Raw genomic sequence first — 27,161 nt, 5'->3', positions numbered from 1 at the left:
TCTATTGATCCTTGTAGACAGGATATGTCCAAATTTGGACATATTATGCACAGTGAAAAAAAAAAAAAAACTGTAAATGTCCTTTCCAGGTTCCACTGTAAATTAAAACCAATCCGACTCTTGAAGCAAAACTAGATTTTATTTTTCCAATATAATCAGAAAATAAATGTTAATCTTGCCTTATTATTGCATTTGTACAATTTACAACATACAAAATAATTGGTATGGTTACAAATACATAATTGTACTTGATCATTGCTGCTTCTAGCAGAAAAAAAATGGTCTAATATTAGCTGAAACTCTTCCATTTGCATTGTAAACTTGTTAGTAGTGCGTTTATAGTAGTAAATATTAATTTGCTGCTTGTTTAATATTTTTGCTCACGTAGGATTCATCTATTACTTATATTGCCCGTCAGTGCAAGTGCAAGATAATTAGGTGTTGAAATAAAATGACACCAACACATATTTGCATGCATAATTAGAATACAGAAAAAACTAAAAAGTGTAAAATGTTTGTAACTAAAGTTAAGTACCATTTTAACACATGGAAGCCGATTTCTGAAACATAAGAAAAAAAATCATGAGATAAGTCTCAATTATGATAAAAAGTCAAAACTATTGTATTGATAATGACAGTCAAATCTGACATACTAAGTATCTACGATGAGTCAAAATGGCCATGAACTGTTAAATTATGTGCTAGTCAAAATTATGAGAAGTCAATTATTACAAAAATTACTTTATCAGTTTTAACTTAGTATGTCACAATTTGGACTTCTTGTCTCGATGATGATTTACCAAACCGTGATTTTTTTTCTTATGTGGCAGAAATGGGTTTCCATACAAATGCGTACTGCAGATGTATTCAAAGCATGTTTGTAATGCTTTATCATAAAGACACATTATCAACATGTGCAACTATCTCTACGCAACTTAAAATATTTAACACATTTTTAATTTATAATATTAAAAAGCTCTAAAACAGTATATGTATAGTCAGCAGATACCTGATTACCAGCAGTGCAGCTGGTCAGGTTTAGTTGTGAGCTGCAGCATGTCAGTGAGAAATTAATGATTTACAATCTTTGTACAGACACAATAAAACACTTCTCCCAAAAAAATTCATGCTATGCATAACCGAGTTAATGCAAATTATTCAAGCTTGTTAGCAAGCTAACCATTAAAACTAACAAAAAGTTTACATAAAATGGAAACCATATAAAATTCACTCCCATGGATCAGCTGTTCTTCATGTGAAACACACTTCCCCTTGCTTTCTGAGTAAATATGTATTAAGTTCCTCATAGAGGTTAATGTAGTTTTAAACCTGACTAAAATGATTAAACGACACATTTTAAATTGATTTATCTCTAAAAACAAAACCGATTAAAACAACACCTCAACATTCACGCAGTCATTAAAATCATAATACTCGTATCATATCCAGTCAGGAGGATTCACAGGAAATTGATCTTCAGTTGAATGCTGGGCGTGTTTTTGCTAATGACTCGAGGTGCTTGTGCCTTAGTGTTTACGCTCTCCTGGTTGCCCTTGATGGCTGCCTCCAGCCTGGCTTTCATGTGCGGGGCGGAGGCCATCAGCGCTTTGAAGACAGCCGAGTGCTGGGGGCCGATGCGCATGAGGTCTCTTAAGGCGGACTCGTGCAGTGAGCGAGAAGCTGCTGGAGCCGATGCCAAAGCATTCTCATCCAGCAGGAGAGAGATGAGGATGGGCAACAGTACAGCCACCAGCTGTGGACCTGCATGGTTAAAACACATACTTAGTGCTAAACAACAATGTAACATTTTGCCAACAGCAATTGTACACAAGATATTTATAACCCAAATAATTCTTCTTGTTTTTTAATGAGATCATAAATTACAGCTGTTTGGGACTAAAACTTGAAAACATTTCCAGTCACTTACGGTGAGTTTCGTCTGCAGCAAACACTAGTGCTTCCAGGGCTCGGATTGCATCTTGCACGGCCTGTAGCTCTGCTGGACCTTGAGGACGACTTTTTTCCACTTCCTCCAGTTGTGACACCAGATGGCCACCCAGAGCTAGAATAAACGGCGTGGCTAACGGCGCTGGGCCTTGGAATAAAGATACTAGCAACTGATAACTTCTGCTCAGCACCTAAATTTTAAGACATAGTAGAGAAGAATACTAAATATAGAGGTTCTTTTTGGGAATCATATGTAAAATTGTAGCAAAGCTCCTTATTTAAGCAGTCTGATGTTTACTACCATTAAAAAAGTTTGGGGTCAGTAAGATTTTTAAAATGTTTTTGAAAGAAGTCTCTTCTGCTCACAAAATACAGTAAAATAGTAATATTATGACATATTATTTCAATTTAAAATAATTGTTTTCTATTTAAATTAATTTATTCCTGTGATGGCAAAGTTGAATTTTCAGCAGCCATTACTCCAGTCAGTGTCACATGATCCTTCAAAAATGATTCTAATATGCTGTTCTGGTGCTCAAGAAACATTCATTGCCAATGTTGAAAACAGTTGTGCTGCTTAATATTTTTTTACGGAAACTGTAATGCATTTTTTCAGGATTCTTTGATGAATAGAAAGTTCAAAAGAACAGCATTTATTTGAAATCTTTTGTAACAATGTAAAAGTCACAGCAGTCGCTTTTGATGAATTTAATGTGTCTGTGCTGAATAAAATCAATTTCTTTCATTTAAAAAAAAAAAACTCTGACCCTAAGCTTTTGAACAGTTCTGTAGAAATTGTGTTAAGAATTTCTAATTGACTCTCTTTACTCACCACAGGGTCCTTAGACTCCAGACTGGCTCTGAATGCCTGGATGCAGCGTGTCTGCAGGGGCTCCACAGTGGTCACCTCAGCACCGGAGTACAGCAGGAAGATGGTAAGGGATGTCAACATGGTAACCTCATCCACTCCAGGCTCCATTTTATCTGTCCAAAACAATCCATGAAAAACCAGAGAAAGTTCCTCAAATGACTTCTACAACATGCAGAAAAACACACACAGAGTGTGGTTGAAATGAGAGAGAACTACCTGAATGCCAAGACTCCAAGAGCGTGTGCATTGCACATCTCAGCAGTTCAGTCCAGGCCCCACGACTCTTCTCAGCTCTGCTCATAGGTGAGGTGAGAACAGTGCGCAAGGCCTGCAGGATGCCTGGTACCAGCTGTCCACTCTCAGCTCCAACTGAGCCCTTCACCGCCTCTCGCAACACCCCGAGCAGCAGATAGAGCACTGTGGGCAGCACTGACACACTGCCTGTGGAGAGAAGAAAAAAAAACACTTTCAGATCTCTGACCATTTATAGACTAAATCTAATTTCTGTGGAACAGAAAAAAAAGAGACATTTCATATTAAAGTATTACAGAATGTTTGATGAACATTTTACGTGACCTTGTAATGGAGAAAGAAAAAAAATCCTAAATCGAATAAACAAAATGAAAAGTGGACTAAAATAAAGTGGGCAGGAGGATGTTTTTCTCATAATCTGAAAGCTCTTATTGCCGCAGTAATTCTCTGGATCGCTTACCCTCTGGTGAACAGATGGAGGGCAGTTCTGAGAGGATGGTCAGAGCAGATGTGACGAGTCTACAGTCAGTGTTGCTGAGGAAGCAGGTCTGTCCTCCCCGCCCCGTGGGGCTGCCAGCCAGTTTGGGGCTGAGCTGCGGAAGCTTTCTCACAAGCGTGCAGAGACACAGCTCCAGCGCTCCAAAAACTAGAGACTTCCCCGGCACCAGGCCACCAGTGTCCCGACCCTCACCAAACTCAGGAACAGTTTCCTTCTCTGCTGCACCATCATCGACTGACCAAATACGACAAAGACAGATGAATTCAGTGGGTTATTAAAGCTTTACACTATTTAAGCAAAAGTAGTTTTTGAGACTTACCCTCTGCACTGTGGCGTTTCTCTTTGACATGCTCCTGAGCAGCACCAACAATCTGCCGCACCAGTTCCAGCACAGCCAGTTGAATGCTGGGAGATTCCCGAGTGACTATGAGCCTGTGTAGAACGCTGAGCAGCTCCACACTCAAAGCCTACAGAGAGAACACCATACACTTGTCAAGAACACAGAGTGACTAACAAGAAAGACAAACACATAGTAGATATGAACTATATGTGACCCTGGACCACAAAACCAGTCTTAAGTCGCTGGGGTATATTTGTAGCAATAGCCAAAAATGCATTGTATGGGTCAAAATGATCCATTTTTATTTTATGCCAAAAATCATTAGGATATTAAGTAAAGATCATGTTCCATAAAGATATTTAGTGAATTTCCTATCGTAAATATATCAAAACGTAATTTCTGATTAGTAATATGCATTGCTAAGAACTTCATTTAGACAACTTTAAAGAAAAATTGACACTTAAGACTGGTTTTGTGGTCCAGGGTCACATATAATAGACCAAGTTACAATATCATAATAGACCATAGTAGTCAAGTTAGACAACATATTGAATTTAGTGAGGATGAAAACGAGGCTGTGAGGAATACACTTAAAGTAAAATGGCACGCACCACATAACGCTCCTAGATCACAATTTTCACAACTTTCAAAACTACTGAGATTTTTTTTATTTTGGAAAAAACATTTAGTCACCTTCAGTCAAGTTCAAAAGAACAGCATGAAGTCTTTTTTAACATTGTAAATGTCTTTACTGTCACTTCTGATCAGTTTTAATTGTAGAATACCTGATCATTGCCCACTTTCGAACGGGGCCAAGGCACCTCCAATAAGGCCTGCAGAGCCTGAAGACAAGAATTGATGTTTTCCATTTGGTCTCCAGAGTGAGGAGAGCACAAAAACTCCACACTGATTCCTAAAGGGAAAATTTGAGTGAATTGAACAAGACTAAAAATATATGTTATACATGTTAATCTCAAATCTAAGTAAAATCCTAAAATATCTCAAGTATTTACTGTGTGATCCTCCTATTTAGCCCATGTAAAATGACTAGAGCAAAATTCAGTTCTCTGAAGGACTGCAATCTAGCAATGGACACCCTATAAACCTTGAACTACATCCACTTATTGAAACAGGAAATATTAACTGAGCTCTGTACCCAGGATCAGGTGGAGGCGGTCAGTGTTGACGTCCTCTGGGGATTTGACACTGCTCAGTGAGGTGGACTGGCCCATGGAGGTGGGTGTGACCGGTCTGGAGAGGTTGGCAGGTCCCTCGTCCACCATGATGAATCCGGTGCTGTGGAGCCAGAGAGCAGTAGCATGGAGAATGGTAGCCCAGGCACTGTAATAATGTGGACGGGCCTGTTCCACCGTCTCTGCAGTGTAAAACGAGCCACCTGACAAATAAAGGTGCATGTTAGAACATACAGTAGCTCTAAACAAGACACACAACATTAGGGTCTTACTTCACTATTGCAATTGTTTAAATGTTAGCAAAATAATCTGCATATTATTTTGAATACACTGAATTATCAATTGAAAAATGTAACTACTGTTCAAAAGTTTGGGCACATTTCAAACCTTTACTCTGCAAGGATGCATTAAATCGATCCAAAGTGACATTTGTAATATTAGAAAAGAATTCTATTTCAAATAAATGCTGTTCATTCAAACTTTCTATTCATCAAAGAATCCTGAATTTAAAAAAGTATCACTATTTTCTATCACTATTTCTATTTTCAACATTATTATTATTATTAAAAAGAAAAAAGGTTTCTTGAGCACAAACTCAGCATATTGTGACACTGAAGTCTGGAGTAATGGCTGCTTCAGCTTTGCTATCACAGGACTAAATTATATTTTAAAAATATTAAATTGAAAACAACTCTTTACAATTTTAATAACATTCCACAATACTCCAAAATGTAGCCTTGGTGAGCATAAGAGACTACTTTCAAAAACATTTAAAAATCTCACCAATCACAGACTTTTGAACAGTAGTGTACATACTATAAAAATTAAGCAAACAAGTGATTGTGACAGAAAAAAGCACCTTTATCTATCCCTTTCTGCAATTATAAGCAAACAATCTTTCAATTGATTTCCTCAAAAATAAGAACACTGAGGCTGACACAGGAACAATGGTATGAGTTTGGGACAGGACAATCTGCTTAGCTGAGTCATGGATGACAGAGTGAGTGTTTGGAAAACCTGTTTGCAAATAGTCATTTTTTAATGTATTTATTTGGTTGCACTAGAGGCACATAAATTAGACAGTTATTTTTCATAACCCTGATATCAAATCTGGAAGTAAAGAAGTATATCTACTTATTTTCCATCAAGTAGGTGTGTAATCTGAGAAACCGAGCATGAGTAGTGACCTGTGGAGGGGAGCTGACTGGAGTATTGCGAGGGCAGGGTAAGCAGGGCATGGTCTTGAAGGGCGGCCAGCCACAGGCGGCTCAGGGTTGCAAGATCAGTCTGAACCAGTTTGAGCAAACCAGCCCCTGCTGGACCTGCAGTCCCAGCCTCATCACTATGCTGCTGGAGATGGCTGCCTGGACTCTCCCTCTGCCCGGAGCCTTGTACTGCTGTGATATACACCTGTAGAGACACACAGATTTATTCAGACACAGGTTAGATTAAATTATTCTGATAGATATACCACAGATACACCATGGAAAAGTGTGGTCATCATACTGCCCATCCCTAGAGTTATATAATGGCTAGACACAACGGTGTGTGATGGTGTTCTGTACCTCCGCCCAGGCTTTGAGCACAGCCAGTGTCTCCATGGTGAAGGTGCTTTCATTATAGAGCTGACTGGTGACGTCTCTCCCCACCTGTACTTTGGTGAGAGAGGAAGCCAGAAGCTGATGCACCCTTCTCAGGTCACGCAGGTCGCTGATGACCCCACTGGCGATCCATGCACTGCAAACCTGAAGGCCAAAACAAAGGTTCATGTCAGAACTCAACACTAGTGGAGCAGCTTTCAGCAGTACAAGTGAACCACTAGACTCTGGGAAGAAACTAGGTCAAAGTGAACCCACGTGAACTTGAGGTATTTGAAAACAAGCATGAAGCAGGTTCAAGAGGTTAAAAACAGGATTTATTTGAGAACTAATGCTATAAAACAAACATATTTTGGATGCCCAATCTGACAGTGACAAAATACGTGACTTGAAACAACGTGTTGGGTTACATGGTGTTTGCTGGTAAACGCAGAGAAACAGAAAAAGTGCATCACTATAGATAATGAGGCTTAAATTCTTTAAACAGCACACCTGGCAGGCTTTGGCAGTCACATTTGGAGGGGCGTCCACATGGAAGGCAGGTCTAAGCGCAGCGCCAACCTACAACATCAAACAACATTTAGTTCATTTAAAGTTCAGTCAAAAGTTTGGGAGGCTTCTCATAGCCTTACATAAGTTTTGAATGAATGGATTAGAAACTTATTCTAAGTTAAAAAACAGAAAAAAAAAAAGAAAAATAGTCAGGCATCTCATAATGGTGGCTGGGAGAATGCCAACATAAAATATAGCTTTGATGCTGCATAATTCCCATACCCTCATGTGTTCTGTTTCATAGTTTTGATCTTAATTTAAATCGTGGAAAATAAAAATAAAGAGTTCAGAACTTTTACTTAAATGTATACATTCACTAAATGAAACCTCAAGGAAAATTTATTTTTAAAAATATGAGTCACACTCTGTTCGCGCATACACTATCATTCAAAAGTTTTGGGTCCTTTTTTTTTTTTTTTTCCAAAGACACATTACTTCAAAGGTGACAGCAAATACTTTTCAAATATATGCTGTTCTTTTTGAAAAAAAAAAAAAAAAAAAATCAGTTTCCATAAAAAGCACCTGTCATTTTATATATCTCATTATCAACATCAATACTAAGAATAAATATTTTGAGAACCAAATCAGCAAATTAGAATGATTTCTGAAGGATCATGTGACACTGAAGACTGAAGCAATGACTGCTGAAAATTCAGATTAGCAATCACAGGTATATATTACATTTTAAAATAAAACAGTTCTTTCTGTTTTTACTGCATTTTTTAATCTAATAAATGCAGCCTTGGTGAGCAAAAAAGATCTTTCAAAAACATCTTACCGACCCCAAACTTTTGAACATCACTGTACTTTTTACTGTCTAGTCTGTTTATATACTATACAGGATTGATGGCCTACAACCAAACTCAACTGAGTAAGTTTATTAAGCGTAAATTAAGAGTAAAACATTTTAGGACCTGATACTGAAGATGTTTCAAGTCACTATTTGAAAAGAGGGCCCCCCGCTAAGCCCACAGAAAACCTAATTTAGTGTAAGTGATACAGGCTCTCACATGCGTGCACACACACATATGCACACGCACTTAGTAACAAGAGACTGATGAACAAGCTCAGGTACTTCTGCGGGGGTTCTAAGAATAACAGCTGAGAGCTTTGCTGTACAGCTTTGAACATTCAGTTCAAATATCCAAGCATCCTCTAGTCTAGCAGGCAGTCTTCAAGTTTTTAACAACAAGTGATGCAACAAAATAAACCTAAAGTTCTCATAACGTTAGTCTGCAAACCTGAAAACCTACATTTGTGCCTATAATGAATAATAATTATAATAATTTAATTTAATAATGATGATTCAATTAACCGTTCATCTTAAATTATATTTAAATTGAGAAAAATTATACAATTAAATTAACTTCCTTAATTGGTGTGACTCTAAAATAATATATAATGTTACATATAATTTTAAATAATATTTACCTTTATCTTTTATATTTAATTAAATTTTTTTTAAATAATTTTTTACTCTTTTTTTTTTTTTTTTTTTATAAATTATTTGAATAAAACATAGACCAGCACAACGCTTTTCTCTGTCATATTTTCTGTTATAAGATGTGTTGAAGTTAGGGTTTCTGTTATTAAATATTTTTCATCAATTTTCTCCTCTAGTTGAAAACCAGAAATTATATTTTTGGAAATTTAAGCACAAATAAAAAAAATAAAAATCTATCTATCTATCTATCTATCTATCTATCTATATATATTTACTTAATAATTAAGGGGTCCATACTTCCACACTTATTACATTTGCGATAAGCTTCATTTCCTCAAAGGTATTTAGGAAATATCCTATTTAATTAAGCTGCCAGTCAATGTTCATGTTTGTTCTAGATGAGCAATTTCTTTCTTTCAGCACTTTTCTGGGCATATGAAAGTGTGCAAAGTTGATTTTAAGACCGAGGTTGTTAGTGCTCACATTGGCTTGATACTGTTCCAGAATGACGTGTCCAGGGAACTCAGGCTCTGGCACATTGGAGAATTTCCGGATAATAACCAGCAGTGTTTGTAAACCAGCCAGTCGGAGCTGATCGCTGTGGTCTGTGGCTGCCATAAAAGCCATGCGGATGAGGTCCGCCAAGTGGAGAACCAGAAAATCTGAGAGACAGAAGGGGTGCCTTTATTAACAGTGTAAACAAATGTATATAAAATCACCCCAGAAGGTGGCGCTAAGATCCAGTGATTTACTGAACACATCAAGAAAGACATTACAGTATACAGAGTTACAGAAAATACACTAAAGCAATTTGGAAAAGAATGAAAATAAAAGGAAATAAAAATTCTCTCTCAACAGAAGTGATGTGTCTAACCTGCAGATTCATGTAAACGTTGTTCTTGAGCGAGTGCCATGTTGAAGTGAGCCGGGTCTCCGTTCTCACACTGTGCTATTATACGACACACACACTCCATGGAAAACACACGAGTAGACCAGCGCAGGTTATTGAAGGGGCCGCTGGATTCAGACCTGCGTGGAATGCAGAGGAGTCATCATATCGATCTCCATCCTCCTCCTGCTGCGTTTCTACAGCAGCAGCTGCAGCGGAGTCTAAATAAAAAGAACATGAAAAACTAACGTAACTCTTTACAAGTCAAACTAACAAAAACACTGATTAAAAACAAAGAATTTGTCATAAAATTGTAAACACAGATCACAAGCCTTTAGACTTGTCAGGTGGGTTGTATTTTACAAAAAAAAAAAAAAAATTGTAAAAAGGAGTGCACATTTTGCGGGAGATGAAAAATTAAGATTATTTCATTCTCATCATATTTTGCTCAGGGAGCTGAGACTGAAGCCCACCTGCTGAGGCAGAGAGCACGTCTTTGCAGAGTTTGAGCCAGTGGGCCAGGTTACTCTCAGCCGCAGAGCTCATCATGTGGACAAGCGTCTCCTGAATGTCTTGGGACAGGCGCGGGTCAGACTCCCTGTCCAGCAGGCTGAACAAAGCTCCCTCCAATCCTACCTCCTTAATAGTGACATCTGCAGGATAGACAATAACCATTTAACATACAGCCCACATTGTGATATATATAACAAATGATGTTTTGCTTGAGAAGTGTGCTTGCGCTGTCTTTAAAACAAATATTATATATATATATACACGTGTATGTATAGTTTGACAAGATTTTTTACGATTTTTAAAAGAAGTCTCACCAAAGCTGCATTTATTTGATCAAAAAGTAAAAGTAACTATACAGTGAAATATTACTATAATTTTAAATAACTGTTCTCTATTTGAATAGATTTAAAAACTAAATGTTATCCTGTGACATTTCAGCAGCCATTATTCCAGTCATTAGTGTCACATGCTCCTTCAGAAATCATTCTCACATGCTGATTTGGTTTAAGACAAAATTCCAGGCCCCAAACTAAGCTACGGCTCACTGCAGTCAAACCCATCTCAAAATGCAGAGTACAGTAAAATAAACAGCAGAGACGTGCTGAGATGATAGTATGTTGTGCAGTGGGGGCGATGCCAACTCACCCAATTGTGTGTTGTCTCTGCGTGGTAGCTCTTTAACCAAAGCGACTGCATGCTCCGATACCTCCACTGCTTCTCTCTGAGCCAGTTGTCTCAAGCAAGCCACAACTGCACGCCTCAGAGACAGGTATGAGCTGCACAGGTTTATCTGTACATGCACAAATGTTATACATTATATTACATGTAACATAAGAACTTAGTATGGTCAAATGAATGATGAGTAGTGAATCAAGTGAAGTTTAGTAAAACAGAAGATTAGAGCTGGGTGATAAAATAAAATTTGATCATATAGCACACCCCAGATATAACATTTAAAACATAATAGTTCAGACTGAGAGCAAGTAGGTGTAAATGTAACCATCACATTTTGCACAACATAATCCAGACAACAGTGCAATAAACACTTCAGCAGACAGCTGCGGTCACATCAGAGTTAGTCCTGTTATGTCAAAATGATCCCACACAAACGCTCTTTCAGTGTAGAGAAGGACAGAGGGAGAGGAGAAAGGGACAGCAGGGCTACTGTCAAGGCTTGTTTTGAGCTTTAAATGATGTGACAAGCAAGCTGTTTGCAAAGAATAGGACCATAAATCAACCCATCTAAAAATAGAGCTTGTAGAACAAAGTATGTTTTTCTCAATTACTATCTAATAATGTCTAAATGTGTGTGTGTGCGGTTGTGTGAGGAAGAGAGAGAGAGAGCAATGGACTGAAGCTCTCACAGTAATAAAGCTAATAGCTTGAATTGGCATGAGGCCACAGCTGTGGATGTGAATGTCATGTGCACTGTGTGGGTGGTCAGTGTTAGAAGCCTTCACAGAAAAGAACAAGCCAAGCAAACCTAATCCTTGGCATTAACCCTGCAGTTAGAGGCAGTGACACTGTCTGCTCATGCTCAAAACCAGATCCTGCTCGAGTTAGTTTCACACTGGGAAAAATGAGAGGAGGACAACAGAGCGTAATTATAGAGAGACGCAAGAGAAAGAAGGGAATATGAAGTGCAAACAAAGGAAAGGGAATAAAGTGGCCTGACAGCACAGAGGCAGACAAAACCTACCAACACAGAATAATCCAATAAGATTTCCTGTACGAGAAAGGAGAAAACAGCACTGTCACTACAAATGAGGGCAAAGCCAAGCCCGTGAACACTCACCTCTTTCAATGACATTCGTTTTACTTCAATATAATACATATAAATAAATGTGAAGAAAGAAAACTGCTACGGTGACTTTTTTGGAGCATGTCTGTTGTTCAGTATGATTCTGAGTGTTAAGTGCATTGATGACGTACACAGAGGCTGGGCACCAGGCTGGCCAGATTGACAAAGCGTGGCGCAAACATGTGCAGCTGCTGGAGGCAGGAGATCGCCTGGGCCTGGACCTGACAGTCCTGACTGTCCTGCATCACAGCACAGCCCACCAAACACGAGGTCCTCACCGCACACACACCTGCACCCTCACCTGGAGACAGTTTACATCAAACATCCAGAGAGAAGAGAGTGTGTAAAGGTCTCACCTGCATGATGACAATGTGTTTATGGGTAAATAAGTGTGTTCACCTTGCAGATCCGGCCCCATGGAAGTGATAAGGGCATTAAGGCAGCGGCCCAGGCTTTGCTGCACTTCCACGTGTGTGTGTGGCGTCGAGAGGAGCAAACGTAGCACCAGCGTGAAACTAGCCTCAAGGTGACTGTGATACAGAGGGCCTGCTAGATCCACAACCATGGACAGAGCGTGGAGAGCCCACATCTGAATACATGCATATAGATCACTGAAAAGTTAGTGCATGAACTTCCTGACAACACTCTATATAGAAAAGCACACAAATGGCATCCTGATTTATATAAAACAGTCATGTGGTCTGTGTACCTGTACTTCAGGTGAGGTGCTGTCCTGGGACAGGGTGAAGAGGACTCCAACACAGGCACTAAGGTACTGAGGCGAGCTAATCCCACTCAGGTAACGGTAGACGGCGCTGAGTGCCAAAGCATGACCTGTGCGTGTGATGGCATCCCTCGCCGTCTTCAGTCTGAAACACATTTACATTCATTTCAGATCATTACATTTCAAAAACATTCTTTTTTACACTGCACTTGGCATACACTCACTTGTCAAAGCTCATGAGTGTGATGGAAACAGTGAAATTGGGGTCATTAAGAACTCGCACAAGCCTGGCTAAACCCTCCGCAGCCATGCAGCGCAAGAGAAGGTTTGAGCCCTCTAGCGCCCCCAGTAGGAGAGACAGTGCTGGTCTCTGAACCTCCTCTGACCCCAATTCCCTCCGACTTGATGCCAAACACTACAAAGCAAAACAGGACAGAGGGGGGGAAAGAGAAACATTATGTGGTTTGAATGCAAAGGTTTTCAATTGTTATTTTTTAAAAGGTTTCTTACCTTCAAAGTGCAGCAGAAAGCAGCTGCTACATGGATTTGAACAGTCTGCTGCCGGGCTCCTTTAAGCTGACGCACAAACTCACAGAACTGCTCTAGGATCTGAGCCCTGAGACAGGAAATACAACAGATGTACTGTTCAGCTACTGTAAAATCTTATTTTCCTTAGGCATGCATAATATGTATGTAGCAGATTATGAGCCGGTATTAAAAACTTTCTGTTGGTCTTGGATTCATATGGGTCAAACTGAACATTGTTAATGTTCATTTCCACAATTACTAGATTTAGATTAAGTGAGCATTAGATGATGACAAATGTCAAATTAAACTTTAAAAACACTAATAATTTAATAACACTATTAAATAATCTTAAAATAAATATCCATACTGTACATTATAATGTACTGATGCCTAAATTGACTTAAAATTACAGATTTCTGACTTTCCATGGTAAATGTTTTACACTGATATGAGGCATATTAATTATTATTCATAATCATCCACAAAGACCTAAATTAAAAGAAAATAATCAAGTGAAAATAAAAACTGGTTCATATTTTAAGACCATGAAAAAGGCATTGCCACAGTGTTTATAAAATATGAACTATTTTTTCCACTGAAAATCCCATGATAAAATGTTACCTTGATAAAAGCATAATGTGACATAATATCATTCATCTATCCGTTGTATTTCAAAATATTAGTAGTTGAGTTTATGATTTCACAGTCTAAATGCCGAGAGTTAGTAACCAAAGGCTGTTGTTTTCTAAAAATCCTCTTTAAAAACAATGTAAAATTAAAACAAATAATAATAATAAAATAAATAAATAAATGATAAAAAATTTGAAAGCCACCCCCCAAACCCCATTAAAAAAAGAATCTAGACAAGCTTCTAGCAGGATGAAAGATGCACTGCAGGAGGACCGATGGCCCCATATGATCAATATCATTTTCACTCCACTGCTATGTTTAATAATGCATGGGACATGGCCAGAACAGTCCCCAATTATGCAAATGCATGCGGATGTCTGGATGTAAATTTGGCTATGCTGCATAAGAAAGTGCATCAAAAAGCCTCTGGATCTCATTAAGGCCAGTTCCCACAAGCATTCAGTAACAGTATCAGTTCCTCCTAACAATCTGAATAACTTTAAACGGTAATGTTGATTAACATTAGTACATCCACATTTTAGTGGATGTAGCATAAAACAAACAAACTATATAAATAATTTACAAAGTGGGATGCGGCATAATGAAAATGAAAGGCATTATAGAGTTGAGGGAAGCAATCTAGAACATAGCTACTTAATCTGAGAATTTTCTGTTTAATTATTCATCAGCATTAGCTATTCATCAGAAGCATTATGAAGGGTATTGCTTGCATAAAGGTCCTATATAAAGTAACTGAATGACCTGAAGTGTTTGGCGACTTCGAGATCCTTTTAAATGAACTGAACTAAAAGTACTCCAACCAGACAGCAACAGTATACAAAAGCAGCCCTCTGGAGGGAGTCTCAGCAGTGACAGTGGACGTACTTCTGCTGAACGCCCAGGTGGGGAAAAATCACTCCAAACAGCTGGACAGCTGCTGCTGTTAAAGCAGAGGCTGGAGGAAGTGGGGTAGGAACTTCCTGCGCTTTCTCAAAGATGGTAAACGTGTCATATTCTAACGTCCCACCTCCTGAACCACCACCATGGAGCTTTAAACAGACAGAAAACAAAATGAGGTTAAATATGAAATGTGCAGTAACTAGGGAATCAATCAATGGCACTGATTGCACATTAACAAGGCTATTTCCTTGATGATTAGACTGTGATCTGACCTGTTCCTCTATGTAGTGCTGATCCACATCCTGCAGTCCAGGGCCCAGCAGTGCCAGGTCTTGGCTGTAGCACAGGGAGGGCAGCAGGTTCAGCTCAGCACATGCTGTGATTTCTGGCCCAGTCAGATCGTTCAGCAGCTGCTTCAACACTGTGCCAAAGCTCTCTGAGCCAACACAACCAAACCACAATAAACAAATAAATACATATTTGGGCAATCAAACATTCCAATTTCCATATGTTATTGTGTGATATGAAAATAAGTATCCTAAACGGCTCTCTTAAATTTCGAAGCATGATAAAAATTACTTTACTGCTTTTTTCAGTACATTTCACTTGAAGAATGATAACCTTTTTTTATTAACACAAATAAATCATTAGCACATGATCTAGTCCAATCAAGTTGCTTACCTTCATATGTTTTAGGTTGAAGCATTGCGAGGATCTCATACACTCTCAATCTAAAGACAGTGGCTGCATTTTTGATCTGGTTTCCATAGGATTTAATGATAGAGGGCAGCCTAAAAATAGGTAAAGTGAACCAAAATGTGATAAATATTTGTCTATCAACATCCTGGTTGGCATTACATCTGCATTCTTCCAATGCTTGAAATAACTTCATTTTAAAGGGGTGGTTGACCGTTTTTTTTGTTTTTTTTTTAATTGCAATCAAGCACCCTTTAAGCAATCGAGATCCACTCACTGATTGAGCAGGGCCACTGCACAGGACAAGAGAGGAAGCAAACGACTGATGACATCATCGGTGAGCAGGTCTTTGCAGTGCACCACCAGACTCTTCATTGCTATAAAGGAATATGACACAAGCTATGAAGACCAAATTCTGTTTATTCCTATCTGCAGTCAACAGCATAGAACCTAAAGCAAAATTTATCATGTCAGATAGACAAGTGACATAAGTGAGAAGCCTATGAGATTCATAAAAGACCCTCACCGCACAATGCTCCTGCTCGCCCCTCCAGGGTCACCTGCCAGGTGAAGGAGTCTCCACGCCGCAGCTCATTCTCCACATCCTTCAAAGACAGTGGGAAGGCACATTTCCATAGCAACAGCAATCGAGCCAAGTGATGCTCCATTACAGTGGGACCTTGAATAAAAATATCAGAAAGAACAAAAAGGATGATAAAAAAATTCTTCCAGCACATTGGCTGTTACAATATAGGCACATCCTGTCTATGTGTCTGCATGTGTACATGTATGTGGGCATATTGAAGATCACAAGCCAGTAAACTGATTCATACCCAGTGTGAAGAGGGCACTGAGCAGCAGCCAACCTCCTTGAGTGCGCTGGATGGAGATTCTGCTGTTCTGAGCTGCAGAGCGCAGCAGATCTTCTGCCAAGGTCATCACCACCTGCAACCCGTCCATAGAAATGAGTGATACACATCAAATACAACATAATTTCTTTCTTTTGTAGAAAATCGTTATATATTCACACACACACACACATATATATATATATATATATATATAAATAAATAATATACACACACTGCTGCACACAAACCGCAGAGTATTTTAATTAAATACGTATATAGTCTTCTCTGAGATATTGAAAATGATACAGAATATTGACACAATTGATAATTTACAATTTTATAAAAAAACAAAAGTTAGCAATTCCAGTATCATGACAACACTACTTCAAAATATCTTGTATGTTCTGCAGAAGAAAGTAAGCCACACAGGTTTGGAGCTGCAAGAGGGTTTTGGCAATTTGGGCAAATTATCACTTTAAGGTTTAACTTTTTGTGGGATGCAATACCACATAATACATTAACAATGACAGCTGATTTGTCATCCATTTTCAAAATGAAGTCATTCATTTTCAATTTCTTAATGTTCAGACACCAACTTCATGAGCTCAACTTCATTAAAATGAGCAGCAATGCAGTGTGGAAACTACCAAAGGGAGTCTAGACAGTGATCTGGTGCCTGATTGAAAACTGCAATTGTGTAAAAACGCCTACTAGCAAGCAACAGCAGAGACTCACTGACTACAGTGATCTGAAATGCTGCCAGCATGAACAAACCTTAAGCGTATCCGATGATACAGCATAAACAGAACCGCAAACTTACGGTGTGCTTTAAAAGGAGGATAGGACACATACAGGTGCTGGTCATATAATTAGAATATCATCAAAAAGTTGATTTATTTCACTAATTCCATTCAAAAAGTGAAACTTGTATATTATATTCATTCATTACACACAGACTGATACATTTCAAATGTTTATTTCTTTTAATTTTGATGATTAGAGCTTACAGCTCATGAAAGTCAAAAATCAGTATCTCAAAATATTAGAATATTACTTAAGACCAATACAAAGAAAAGATTTTTAGAAATCTTGGCCAACTGAAAAGTATGAGCATGTACAGCACTCAATACTTAGTTGGGGCTCCTTTTGCCAGAATTACTGCAGCAATGCGGCGTGGCATGGAGTCGATCAGTCTGTGGCACTGATCAGGTGTTATGAGAGCCCAGGTTGCTCTGATAGTGGCCTTCAGCTCATCTGCATTGTTGGGTCTGGTGTCTCTCATCTTCCTCTTGACAATACCCCACAGATTCTCTATGGGGTTCAGGTCAGGCGAGTTTGCTGGCCAATCAAGCACAGTAACACTATGGTCATTGAACCAGCTTTTGGTACCTTTGGCAGTGTGGGCAGGTGCCAAGTCCTGCTGGAAAATGAAATCAGCATCTCCATAAAGCTTGTCAACAGAAGGAAGCATGAAGTGCTCTAAAATTTCCTGGTAGATGGCTGCGTTGACTGTGGACATCAGAAAACACAGTGGACCAACACCAGCAGATGACATGGCAGCCCAAATCATCACTGACTGTGGAAACTTCACACTGGACTTCAAGCAACATGGATTCTGTGCCTCTCCACTCTTCCTTCAGACTCTGGGACCTTGATTTCCAAATGAAATGTAAAATTTACTTTCATCTGAAAAGAGGACTTTGGACCACTGAGCAACAGTCCAGTTCTTTTCTCCACAGCCCAGGTAAGACGCTGCCTGACGTTGTCTCTGGTTCAGAAGTGGCTTGGTAGCCCTTTTCCTGAAGACGCCTGAGCGTGGTGACTCTTGATGCACTGACTCCAGCTTCAGTTCTCTCCTTGTGAAGCTCTCCCAAGTGTTTGAATCGGCTTTGCTTGACTGTATTCTCAAGCTTGCAGTCATCCCTGTTGCTTGTGCACCTTTTCATACCCAAATTCTTCCTTCCAGTCAACTTTGCATTTAATATGCTTTGATACAGCACTCTGTAAACAGCCACACCTTTCAGTAATGACCTTCTGTGACTTACCCTCTTTGTGGAGGGTGTCAATGTTCGTCTTCTGGATCATTGCCAAGTCAGCAGTCTTCCCATTATTGTGGTTTCAAAGAACAAGAGATACCCAGAATTTATACTGTAGGGATGGTCATTTATTCAAACTCAAATGTAAATATTCTAATATTTTGAGATACTGATTTTTGACTTTCATGAGCTGTAAGCTCTAATCATCAAAATTAAAAGATATAAACATTTGAAATATATCAGTCTGTGTGTAATGAATGAATATAATATACAAGTTTCACTTTTTGAATGGAATTAGTGAAATAAATCAACTTTTTGATGATATTCTAATTATATGACCAGCACCTGTATAGACACAAATCTCTTGCATACCTTGCCCTTCGAGTGTGATATTCCTAGCGGACAGAGCTGTACGGCTCCCAGCAGAGCTGCGATGGCAGCACTGTACCCTGCCACAGCCTCTGGGCATGACTTCAGGGCATTCAGCCTCTCTGCACAGCGGTCTAGCAACACCGCCACCTGAACAGGCATCCCTACGGCAACACACCGCAGGCACCAGGCGGCTGCCAGACGAGCAGATGCACTGGGGTGAAGAAGAACAGAGATCACAGTATCCAACATTCCTGTCAGAAAAACAAAACAGAGAAACTACTGAACTTGCAGTTTTAGTAAAGTTCAAGGCATCAGAGATTACAGGATGTGTTAAATCTGCAGCTGTAGGCACTTTTTCTGCTCACTCCTTCATCCAGGCCTTATTGTGACATCCATTAAAGAGCAGACACACTCACACAAAATCCAGAGATATAACTATAGACACTTGAAAAACATCTTTCTTTGATCCTGGTTCAAACTCCATTACAAGACCATAAAAAAATCATCACAAATGTGCAATCAATGATAGGAGCAAGACGTTGTCTACACCAGTTTTATTGACAAAAACATTATGGTTATTTTTAAAATTACTGCAACTTTGTTACTGGGTATATGGCAGAATATGGCCTCATAAAGGTCTCAAAAAACCCCAACCATTTAATTCTCAACAACATCCTGTCCATCCAATACTTAAAATTCATTGGCTTGAACAGAATATAGAATAGCAATATAATAAAATACACTACTTTTCAAAAGTCTGGAGTCAGTAAGATTTTCTTAAACATTTTTGAAAGACGTCTCGTGTTCACCAAGACTGCATTTATTTGATCAAAAACACATTAAAAACAGTGATATTATGAAATTGTACTGAAATTTAAAGTAACATTTCTGAAACTTTAACAGCCATTACTCCAGTCTTCAGTGTCACATGATCCTTCAGAAATCATTATAATATGTTGATTTGGTGCTTAAGAAATATTTCTCATTATTAGCAATGTTGAAAACAGTTGTGCTGCCTAATATTTTAATTAATTTAATTTATTCATTTTATATTTTGAGGAACATAAAATATTTATATTTTTTAAATATAAATATTCTGTAACATTATAAATCTCTTTTCGATCACTGTTGATCGATTTAAAGGGATAGTTCACCCAAAAATGAAAATTTTATGTTTATCTGCTTACCCCCAGGACATCCAGGATGTAGGTGACTTTGTTTCTTCAGTAGAACACAAACGAAGATTTTTAACTCAAACCGTTGCAGTCTGTTAGTCCTATAATGCAAGTCAATGGGCACACAATCTTTGAGAGAAAAAAAAACATGCACACACAAATCCAAATTAAACCTTGCAGCTCGTGACGATATATTGATGTCCTAAGACACGAAACTATTGGTTTGTGCGAGAAACTGAACAGTATTAATATAAGTTTTTACCTCTGATACACCGCAATGTCCAACCATCCTGAGCTCATCCACAACATCCGGCTTGTGACGCGTCAATGGCTCTGGAACATAGATATATATACATAGATGTATACGTAGATCCTTACGTATCGTGCCCATAGAAACCGTCGCTAATGAGGCATCTATGTATATATATATATATATATATATCTATGTCCCAGAGCAGGTTGACGCGTCATGCACCGGATGTTGTGACAGTCGGACACTGAGGTTTATCAGAGGTAAAAAATGATATAAATACTGTTCAGTTTCTCGCACAAACCAATTGTTTCGTGTCTTAGGACATCAGTGTATCGTCACAAGCCGCAAGGTTTAATTTGGATTTGTATGCATGTTTTTTTTTCTCCCAAAGATTGTGTGCCCATTGATGGGCATTATATGACTGACAGACTGCAACGGTTTGAGTTAAAAATCTTCGTTTGTGTTCTACTGAAGAAACAAAGTCACCTACATCTTGGATGCCCTGGGGGTAAGCAGATAAACAGTTTTCATTTTTGGGTGAACTATCCCTTTAATGCATCCTTATTGAATAAAAGTTCTCCAACCAGAGAATGTTATGAATGAACAACCAGATATGTTCTTTCAAAAAAAAATTTTTTGTTTTTTTTCATGCAGTGTGTAACACAGCTCTAAGTGAATGAAAACATCCTGCAAAGTTTTAAATCTGAAAGTACACCGTGTATAAAGTTATTGTCTCTCAAAAGAAAGAGTCGACTTGTTGGACTTTTTCATGTTGGTCTGAATGAAAATGCAAATTCATTCTTTGCCACTAGGTGCTAGGTTTCCCCGGTAACGCTATACACAAAGCAGCACTGCGCTCACAAACGATGCTTTATCAGGGATCACAGGCGAGATGAAATGAAAATGAGACCACAGATTAGCGTCACGCAAATTAGGGGTTTGGAAAAATGAATCGTTAAATGAATTGTTAAGCAAATAAGGTAAAAATAAATGCATATTATAAAGACAATGAAAGTGTTTTTGACTTTGCATGCATGTCAACCTGTTGTTGGGGACTCCCAAAACCAAAATATGAACCTTTCATTACCCATAATAGGGGCATTTTAAAAAAGTGAGTTTGTTGGTTAATAATTCATGACAAACCTATGCTGGTGTCCTGTAGTAGTGGGGCGGCAGTGGAGCTCAGGTCCTGTAGCAGACTGCCCAGCTCTAGGAGAGCACATACCAGCACATGCTGACTAGCTGCGACATCCGCAGGGCTCACACGTGTCTCTATGTTCCCCTCATGAAGAGCTGCATCTGACAGAAATACAGCACACATTTAAGAAATTACAACTCAATACCCAATGAGACCTAAATATTCGCCCTCAGCCTAGTTTCTTACCCACAACCCTCTTCTGTTTGCTGATCAACTGGCAGATCTCCTTGGCAGCTGCGATTTGGGCCTTCTCCCCCAGCAAAGTGCCAAGAGTGGCCCGCAGTATGAAGGAGACACAGCAGCGGCAGGAGACGGCATCTGCCAGGTATTGCGTCGCCCGTGCGTGAGAAACCCACTCCATGAGAAGAGAAAGAAGACAGGAGAAGTGCGTTTCCAGCCACGTGCCGCCCAGAATGGACACAAACACCACACATGTCTGTTTAAGAGAGAAAACAGGTGTTATTCATGTTAAATTAATCAACTGAAATGGATAAAATAATATAAAATAGGAGGATGAGCGACCTGTGTGATGCCCACGCGCACATCTCTGCTGACTGAGCTGGTCCCTTTCAACATGTCTCCACTGGCCCGCAGGAAGCCGGCTCCACCCCGCAGGAAACCAGAACTCAGCAGCTCCATCACCTCCTCCAGGGAGTTGCGCTTGGAGCCTGGCCTTGGAGCTGAGAGCAAAGCCACAGGAACAGGGGAGGAAGAATGAAAAGAAAAGAAGAGAAGCGTGAGAGAGAGTGTAAGGGGATGAATGATAGAACAGATGGAATCGAGTGAGAGGGGAAAGATGAACATTACATTTGAGGAAAAGAAAAGCAGTATGTGGGTGACAGAGGAGAGGAGGGAATGATTTTTACAATCTCCATGGGTAAATGATCAGCTTAGTGTCCTCTGAGGATGTTACTGAGATTATTGAATAAAATCCACCCACCTATGGCCTGTCTGGGCTCCACTGCAGACGCTAATAAAGTGCCAAGCAGTTTTGAGATGCCGACTCGGACATCATAGTTTGAGCCCTCGAAGGCTCGGAAACAAAGCGTGGCCACGTTCTCCAGCTCTGTGGACCACAGGAAGACAGCCTCTCTCTGGAGCTCCAGAAGACACTACCAAAAAATTAAAATTAACTTCACCACTTCATAGTCATTTTGGGAAAACTGGGACAAAATCTGAAAGAAAAACTTCATTTTAACTATTACAGTTATTATAATAGAAATTCACTTTATGAATAGGCAATAATGTCTACTGGTATTGATTTCAAGTTTTGTTTAACCATTATGATGCTTTTTTTTTCCTAACCATAAAGCACAACTTCCTGTCCATTTATATGCAATATTTAAAACCCACAGATTGGAAAAGAATATACAATAAAATATATTAAAGGTTAAGATAAAAAGAGAAAAAGTTTAAAAACTGATTATAGTAAGTGATTATAATAATATTTAGTGGCATATAGTAATATTTTAAATATTCAGGGGAATGTCGTCACTTCTTTTCATCACTACAAAGACACACCACACTCCAGAACACAATACAAAAAATTAAATAAATAAATAAAATACATACACACATACATAAATAACTAAATAAATATATAATTTACTTCAAACATTGATAGTGATTCTGAGCAGACTTGGACAAAAAATAAAACCAAAACATTATTTTCAAATTATGTTTTGTTTAGAATAACAAACTCTATTAATATTTTCATATTTTTTATTAGATAGAAGAAGAATAAGTGTTTACAATGCTTCCTCCTTCAGCTGGAAATAGTACGATAACTTAGGATCCACATTTGAACATATTTTACAGATATTTTGGGTTAATAAGAATACCATAAACTGAATTGTAGTTGATTTAAACATCTGTTAACAATAAAGAACAAAACGTGTATTTTCCCTCAGTCAGCTGTGAATGTTTGTTTGTTTGTGTTTAACGCCAGCTTTTGTGGCTATTTTCATGGCGAGAAATATTATGGCTGAATATCATCATGTTTTTATCATTTATTTTTGCTAAAAACTCCAAAACTGTATTTGGCTTAACTCTGTTAAAAATCTCTTCAAAGGAGTTAACTGAATAAAAAAAATTCTCAATGAATTAAAACCAGCACAATCTAATAAAACATCAGCTGTGAATGTAAACCTATTTCTGTCAATAAGTAATACATGTTTGACAAACATACATATGATTATTAACTTTTCCATATGATTAGTAACTGATGCATGGGGTTGAGTGTCCAGTACCTTTGCAGCAGCACAGCGCACAGCCATGGAGCGATCGGTGAGACATGTGCGAGCAGATTTATAGATGTCTCTGTGACAGGATACGGCACTCACACCTAAACCCCTCAGAATCCTCTCAATACACAACATGATCTCACAGCGGCCCTGAGACTGGACACATTAACACACACACACATTTCTTAAAAGCCGTAAAACCTTCATCTTCGGAACACAAATTAAGATATTTATGATGGAATCTGAGAGCTCTCTGCAGCAAGGATATTACCACGATCAATGCGCAGAAATGTAGCAAGTACATCGGTGAAATGCTATGATTGTCCTTTATTCTCTATTGTGACATATATCTGAGTGAAAATGTAGTGAATTTCATCTGCTAATTGACAAGTCCTAAGCGTTTTGTGATGGTCAAAAAAAGTCATGATTTTTCACAGTGAAGTACAGTCACATCTATGTGTTTGACTGAACTGTGAATCACATTCTGGTGTGCAGCCACACGTACCTCTGCGCTCTTCATGGCTTTCAGAAGGTTTGCCACGGTCTCTTTAAACGAGTTGATGAGAAGTCGGCCCAGTTGCTCATACAGCACACCCAAACAGGCCACAGCTGCCCTGTAGGGAGCAATAAGTAAACTCACTGGCAGAAGATCAAGCTGAAGCCCATCTGCAGCGCGTGATGTGTGTGTGTAGGGTGCAGATTTATGACACTCACAGTCGAGTAGGCAGGAAGCTGGGCGAGTCGTCCTTGCTGCGGATGATTTCATTGCAGCGGTCCACAGTGAGGCTGGACATGAGGGATTCGCCCACTCGGTACACCAGTGCCAGACACTGTCCCAGCAGCAGTCGTGTCGGGGGGCCCGGAGAACCCATCAGTACCGTCGTCAGCTGCTCCACCAGGCGCTTCTGGTTATGCTTCACATCGGCCTGTCACAAAAATACATGCCAACATACTGTTTAGATGAGCGGTGCTCTTTAACTGCGGTTTCTTGGCACTTCACCAGTAAGAAACAGACAAACACATCACTAGTCCATTCCAGGCTGAGAGACAGCCGGTGGAAAGGCAGACAAATAATCAGGGAGTCTGTTCAGAGAGGCTTGCTTGTGTTTGTGTTCGAGAGAGAGAGAGAGACAGACAGAAGCGTTTCTTCTCAAACAGAGAGCTTATTGTCAGCGCCCTCAACTCACCCGGTCTGTGGCAGGGAGTAGTTTCTTGAGGAAACGCAGCCACTCGAACACAAACTCGGCCCTCTGGTGCTCCCGCAGCTGACTGCAGGCTTCCTCGTTCAGCAGTAAACTATGAGCCTTCTCCATCTTTGCAGTCTCTTCTCCCTCTCCAACTTTTCACCTGAGACCTTAACTGCAGCGCCCCTCACATTCCGGACACCTCCATCCTCCCTGAAAGAAACCACAAGTTTACAACTGAGGTTTTCGTAAGGGGTACGTGGAAAAGTTCACAGAAAAACAGTGTTAAATAAAAAAAAATAATAAATAATGAAAATAAAACATAAATAAGCAAACAAAATAAGCAAAAATATAGGCCTACCAAATTAACAATATTTTCTGTTTTCTTTTTCATTTTAGTTAGTTTTAGCATGTCTATATAGTTTTTCTTTTTTTCAGTTATAATTATCGCTATTTTAGTACATCAAGTTAAACTAAATGAAAATTGCTGTGGCAACTAGCTGAAAAAAATAAATTTAAGGTTTTCTATATTATTTACATATAATTTATTTCAGTTAATGTTTATTTCCTTTCAAGTAATGATCATTTTTAAATAGTTTTAGTTAACTATAACAACTCTATAACAACAAAGAGGTGAAAAATTTCCCAAAACTTTCCAAAACATTCCTGGAAGATTCTAAATATATATATATTTTTTTTTTAATTTTCCACCTTTTTGCAAGCCAAACTACTTACAGTATTTATTTTTCACATTACAGACAGGGTCTTTTATACATGAAAATATACAGCTACCTTTTAATTTTTAAGAATGGGGGTCCCTTGTACACGGACGATCATATTCAGGGGTTCGTACCATCTAAAATATTGAAAATTCCTGCTTTACATAAGCCAGTTACAAAGTATACACCAAAGGTGATGTAAAAAAAGAACTGATGCAATTAATGACTACATATCTGCATTTACTGATAAGGATTTTGCTACATGTCCTGTTTCATAACTTCCACATTTAATCTGAGTGCGCAAAAGTGTGTGAACAAGAAAGTTTATAACGGGTTTAAATAGCACATCCGTTTTTACAAAAGTACCTTGTAAAGTTATATGTCGCCGCTGTGAATTATGCATTATGTCCACTGCGTCTGCGCAGTCTAGACAGAAACCAGCAGATCATGCAACTAAAATGACTAAAAGAAGACCTTAAATGGATTCAACCTCTAAACCAGATTAAGGAGGGTGAGATTGGACATCAAAGAGCCTGTTAGGGAAACAGAAAGGATGGGATAGTGTAATTATTTTAGGTTTCTTGGATGGTCCATAACGACTCAGACAGGCTGTCTGGAACAAGACCCCTTACTTTACTTACAGGTTTATTAAGCTGCAAGACAGTTTCTTATGTGAATTTGATTTGTTATATTCAGTTTCAATGTGAATTTAATCAGTATGTGATTATAAAGCTGATGATTGAGAACGTGTTTATGCTACTGTATTAACCTGTAGCTGTAGTTATTCTAATAAAATGACAAAAAAAAAAAAAAAAAAAAATCCAACGAATCTGTTTGAGCACAGGATAAATAAATAAACACATAACGTTATATTTCCTTAAACAAGTCTTTAGTGTTTGATTTCTTGATATAACGTTAGATGATGATGACTCCAGGCTAAGTTAAATGAACAGGACTCCTGGCTAACCCGATTTGCTGCCAACTTCACCCAAAGATAGTTATCCTCTAACATTTGTTTTTAACTAAACATACGTCACAAACTAAAACGGACATGTAGTTGTCAATGATTTACTAAGTGGTAGGTATTTTAGCCTAACGCTAGCTTTTATCCAATGCTAATCAATTCTCTGACATGCTAGCGAGATAAATCTTCAAAAGCAGCGATTTACTGTCTTTAAAACGAAAGTATCGTGAGGAAAATGTGCATTACCTGCTAAATCCATCAACTGTAATGTCGGGGGGACGATAGTGAGAGAGGTATTTCCTATTCAAGGCGACTGTTTGTGTGTAATTCCTCAAAGACATCTGCTTGCATGAAAGTGCGAGTCAAACTGTGAAGCGCAGCCACGTTAAAGGGAACATGGACGTGAGAGACCGCTAGAGGGACGCTATTCAATCGGCCTCTGTCTAAAAACTACATAGCTGTCTACCTAGACATTTTTTTTTTGCTTTTATAGCAACGTGCTGAGACTGCATTTGTATATAGCCACCTACCTTGGCAGCATTTATTGGCGTTATATTTAGGTTTTTGCAATGTAGCGCTTCAAAAACAACCATAAGCACTGCAACTCATACATTTACAGTATCAAAAATAGATTTATAAATGATTTCTATAGTTCAGAAAGAAGGTGGGAAAAGATTTTGGTGCAAGAAAACTTATATTGATAGTATACATTTAGTTTAGGGAAAAAATATGAAAATAAAAAGGCATTAATTGTTATTATGCATTTCAAAAGCAGCAAAAAGACCAATA

At 38.7% G+C, this 27,161-nt stretch overlaps 1 protein-coding gene across 1 annotated transcript; it reads right to left on the bottom strand.

Annotated features, from left to right (window-relative positions):
• Window positions 1-120: 120 nt before the first annotated feature.
• Window positions 121-26,802, bottom strand: heatr5a (HEAT repeat containing 5a). Its single transcript, XM_058748934.1, is given in 37 exon segments — window positions 121-1,761; window positions 1,928-2,138; window positions 2,780-2,931; window positions 3,035-3,259; window positions 3,531-3,803; window positions 3,889-4,036; window positions 4,695-4,822; window positions 5,066-5,305; window positions 6,290-6,512; window positions 6,668-6,847; window positions 7,193-7,261; window positions 9,180-9,358; window positions 9,571-9,732; window positions 9,735-9,806; window positions 10,059-10,238; window positions 10,744-10,888; window positions 12,031-12,200; window positions 12,299-12,488; window positions 12,609-12,768; window positions 12,848-13,038; window positions 13,134-13,239; window positions 14,667-14,830; window positions 14,954-15,117; window positions 15,363-15,472; window positions 15,655-15,754; window positions 15,904-16,056; window positions 16,211-16,322; window positions 18,637-18,887; window positions 21,208-21,363; window positions 21,449-21,698; window positions 21,785-21,942; window positions 22,203-22,374; window positions 23,512-23,661; window positions 24,011-24,119; window positions 24,220-24,431; window positions 24,693-24,902; window positions 26,619-26,802. Coding segments are annotated over 36 exon segments (6,093 nt in total). The 5' UTR covers window positions 24,819-24,902; window positions 26,619-26,802; the 3' UTR covers window positions 121-1,459.
• Window positions 26,803-27,161: the final 359 nt, after the last annotated feature.

Source organism: Onychostoma macrolepis, chromosome 17 (genome assembly GCF_012432095.1).
Source record: "Onychostoma macrolepis isolate SWU-2019 chromosome 17, ASM1243209v1, whole genome shotgun sequence".
In the NCBI taxonomy this organism is placed as follows: Eukaryota; Metazoa; Chordata; class Actinopteri; order Cypriniformes; family Cyprinidae; genus Onychostoma; species Onychostoma macrolepis.
Note: the sequence above shows the minus strand (reverse complement) of the source record. Positions and strands in the feature narration are given on the sequence as shown.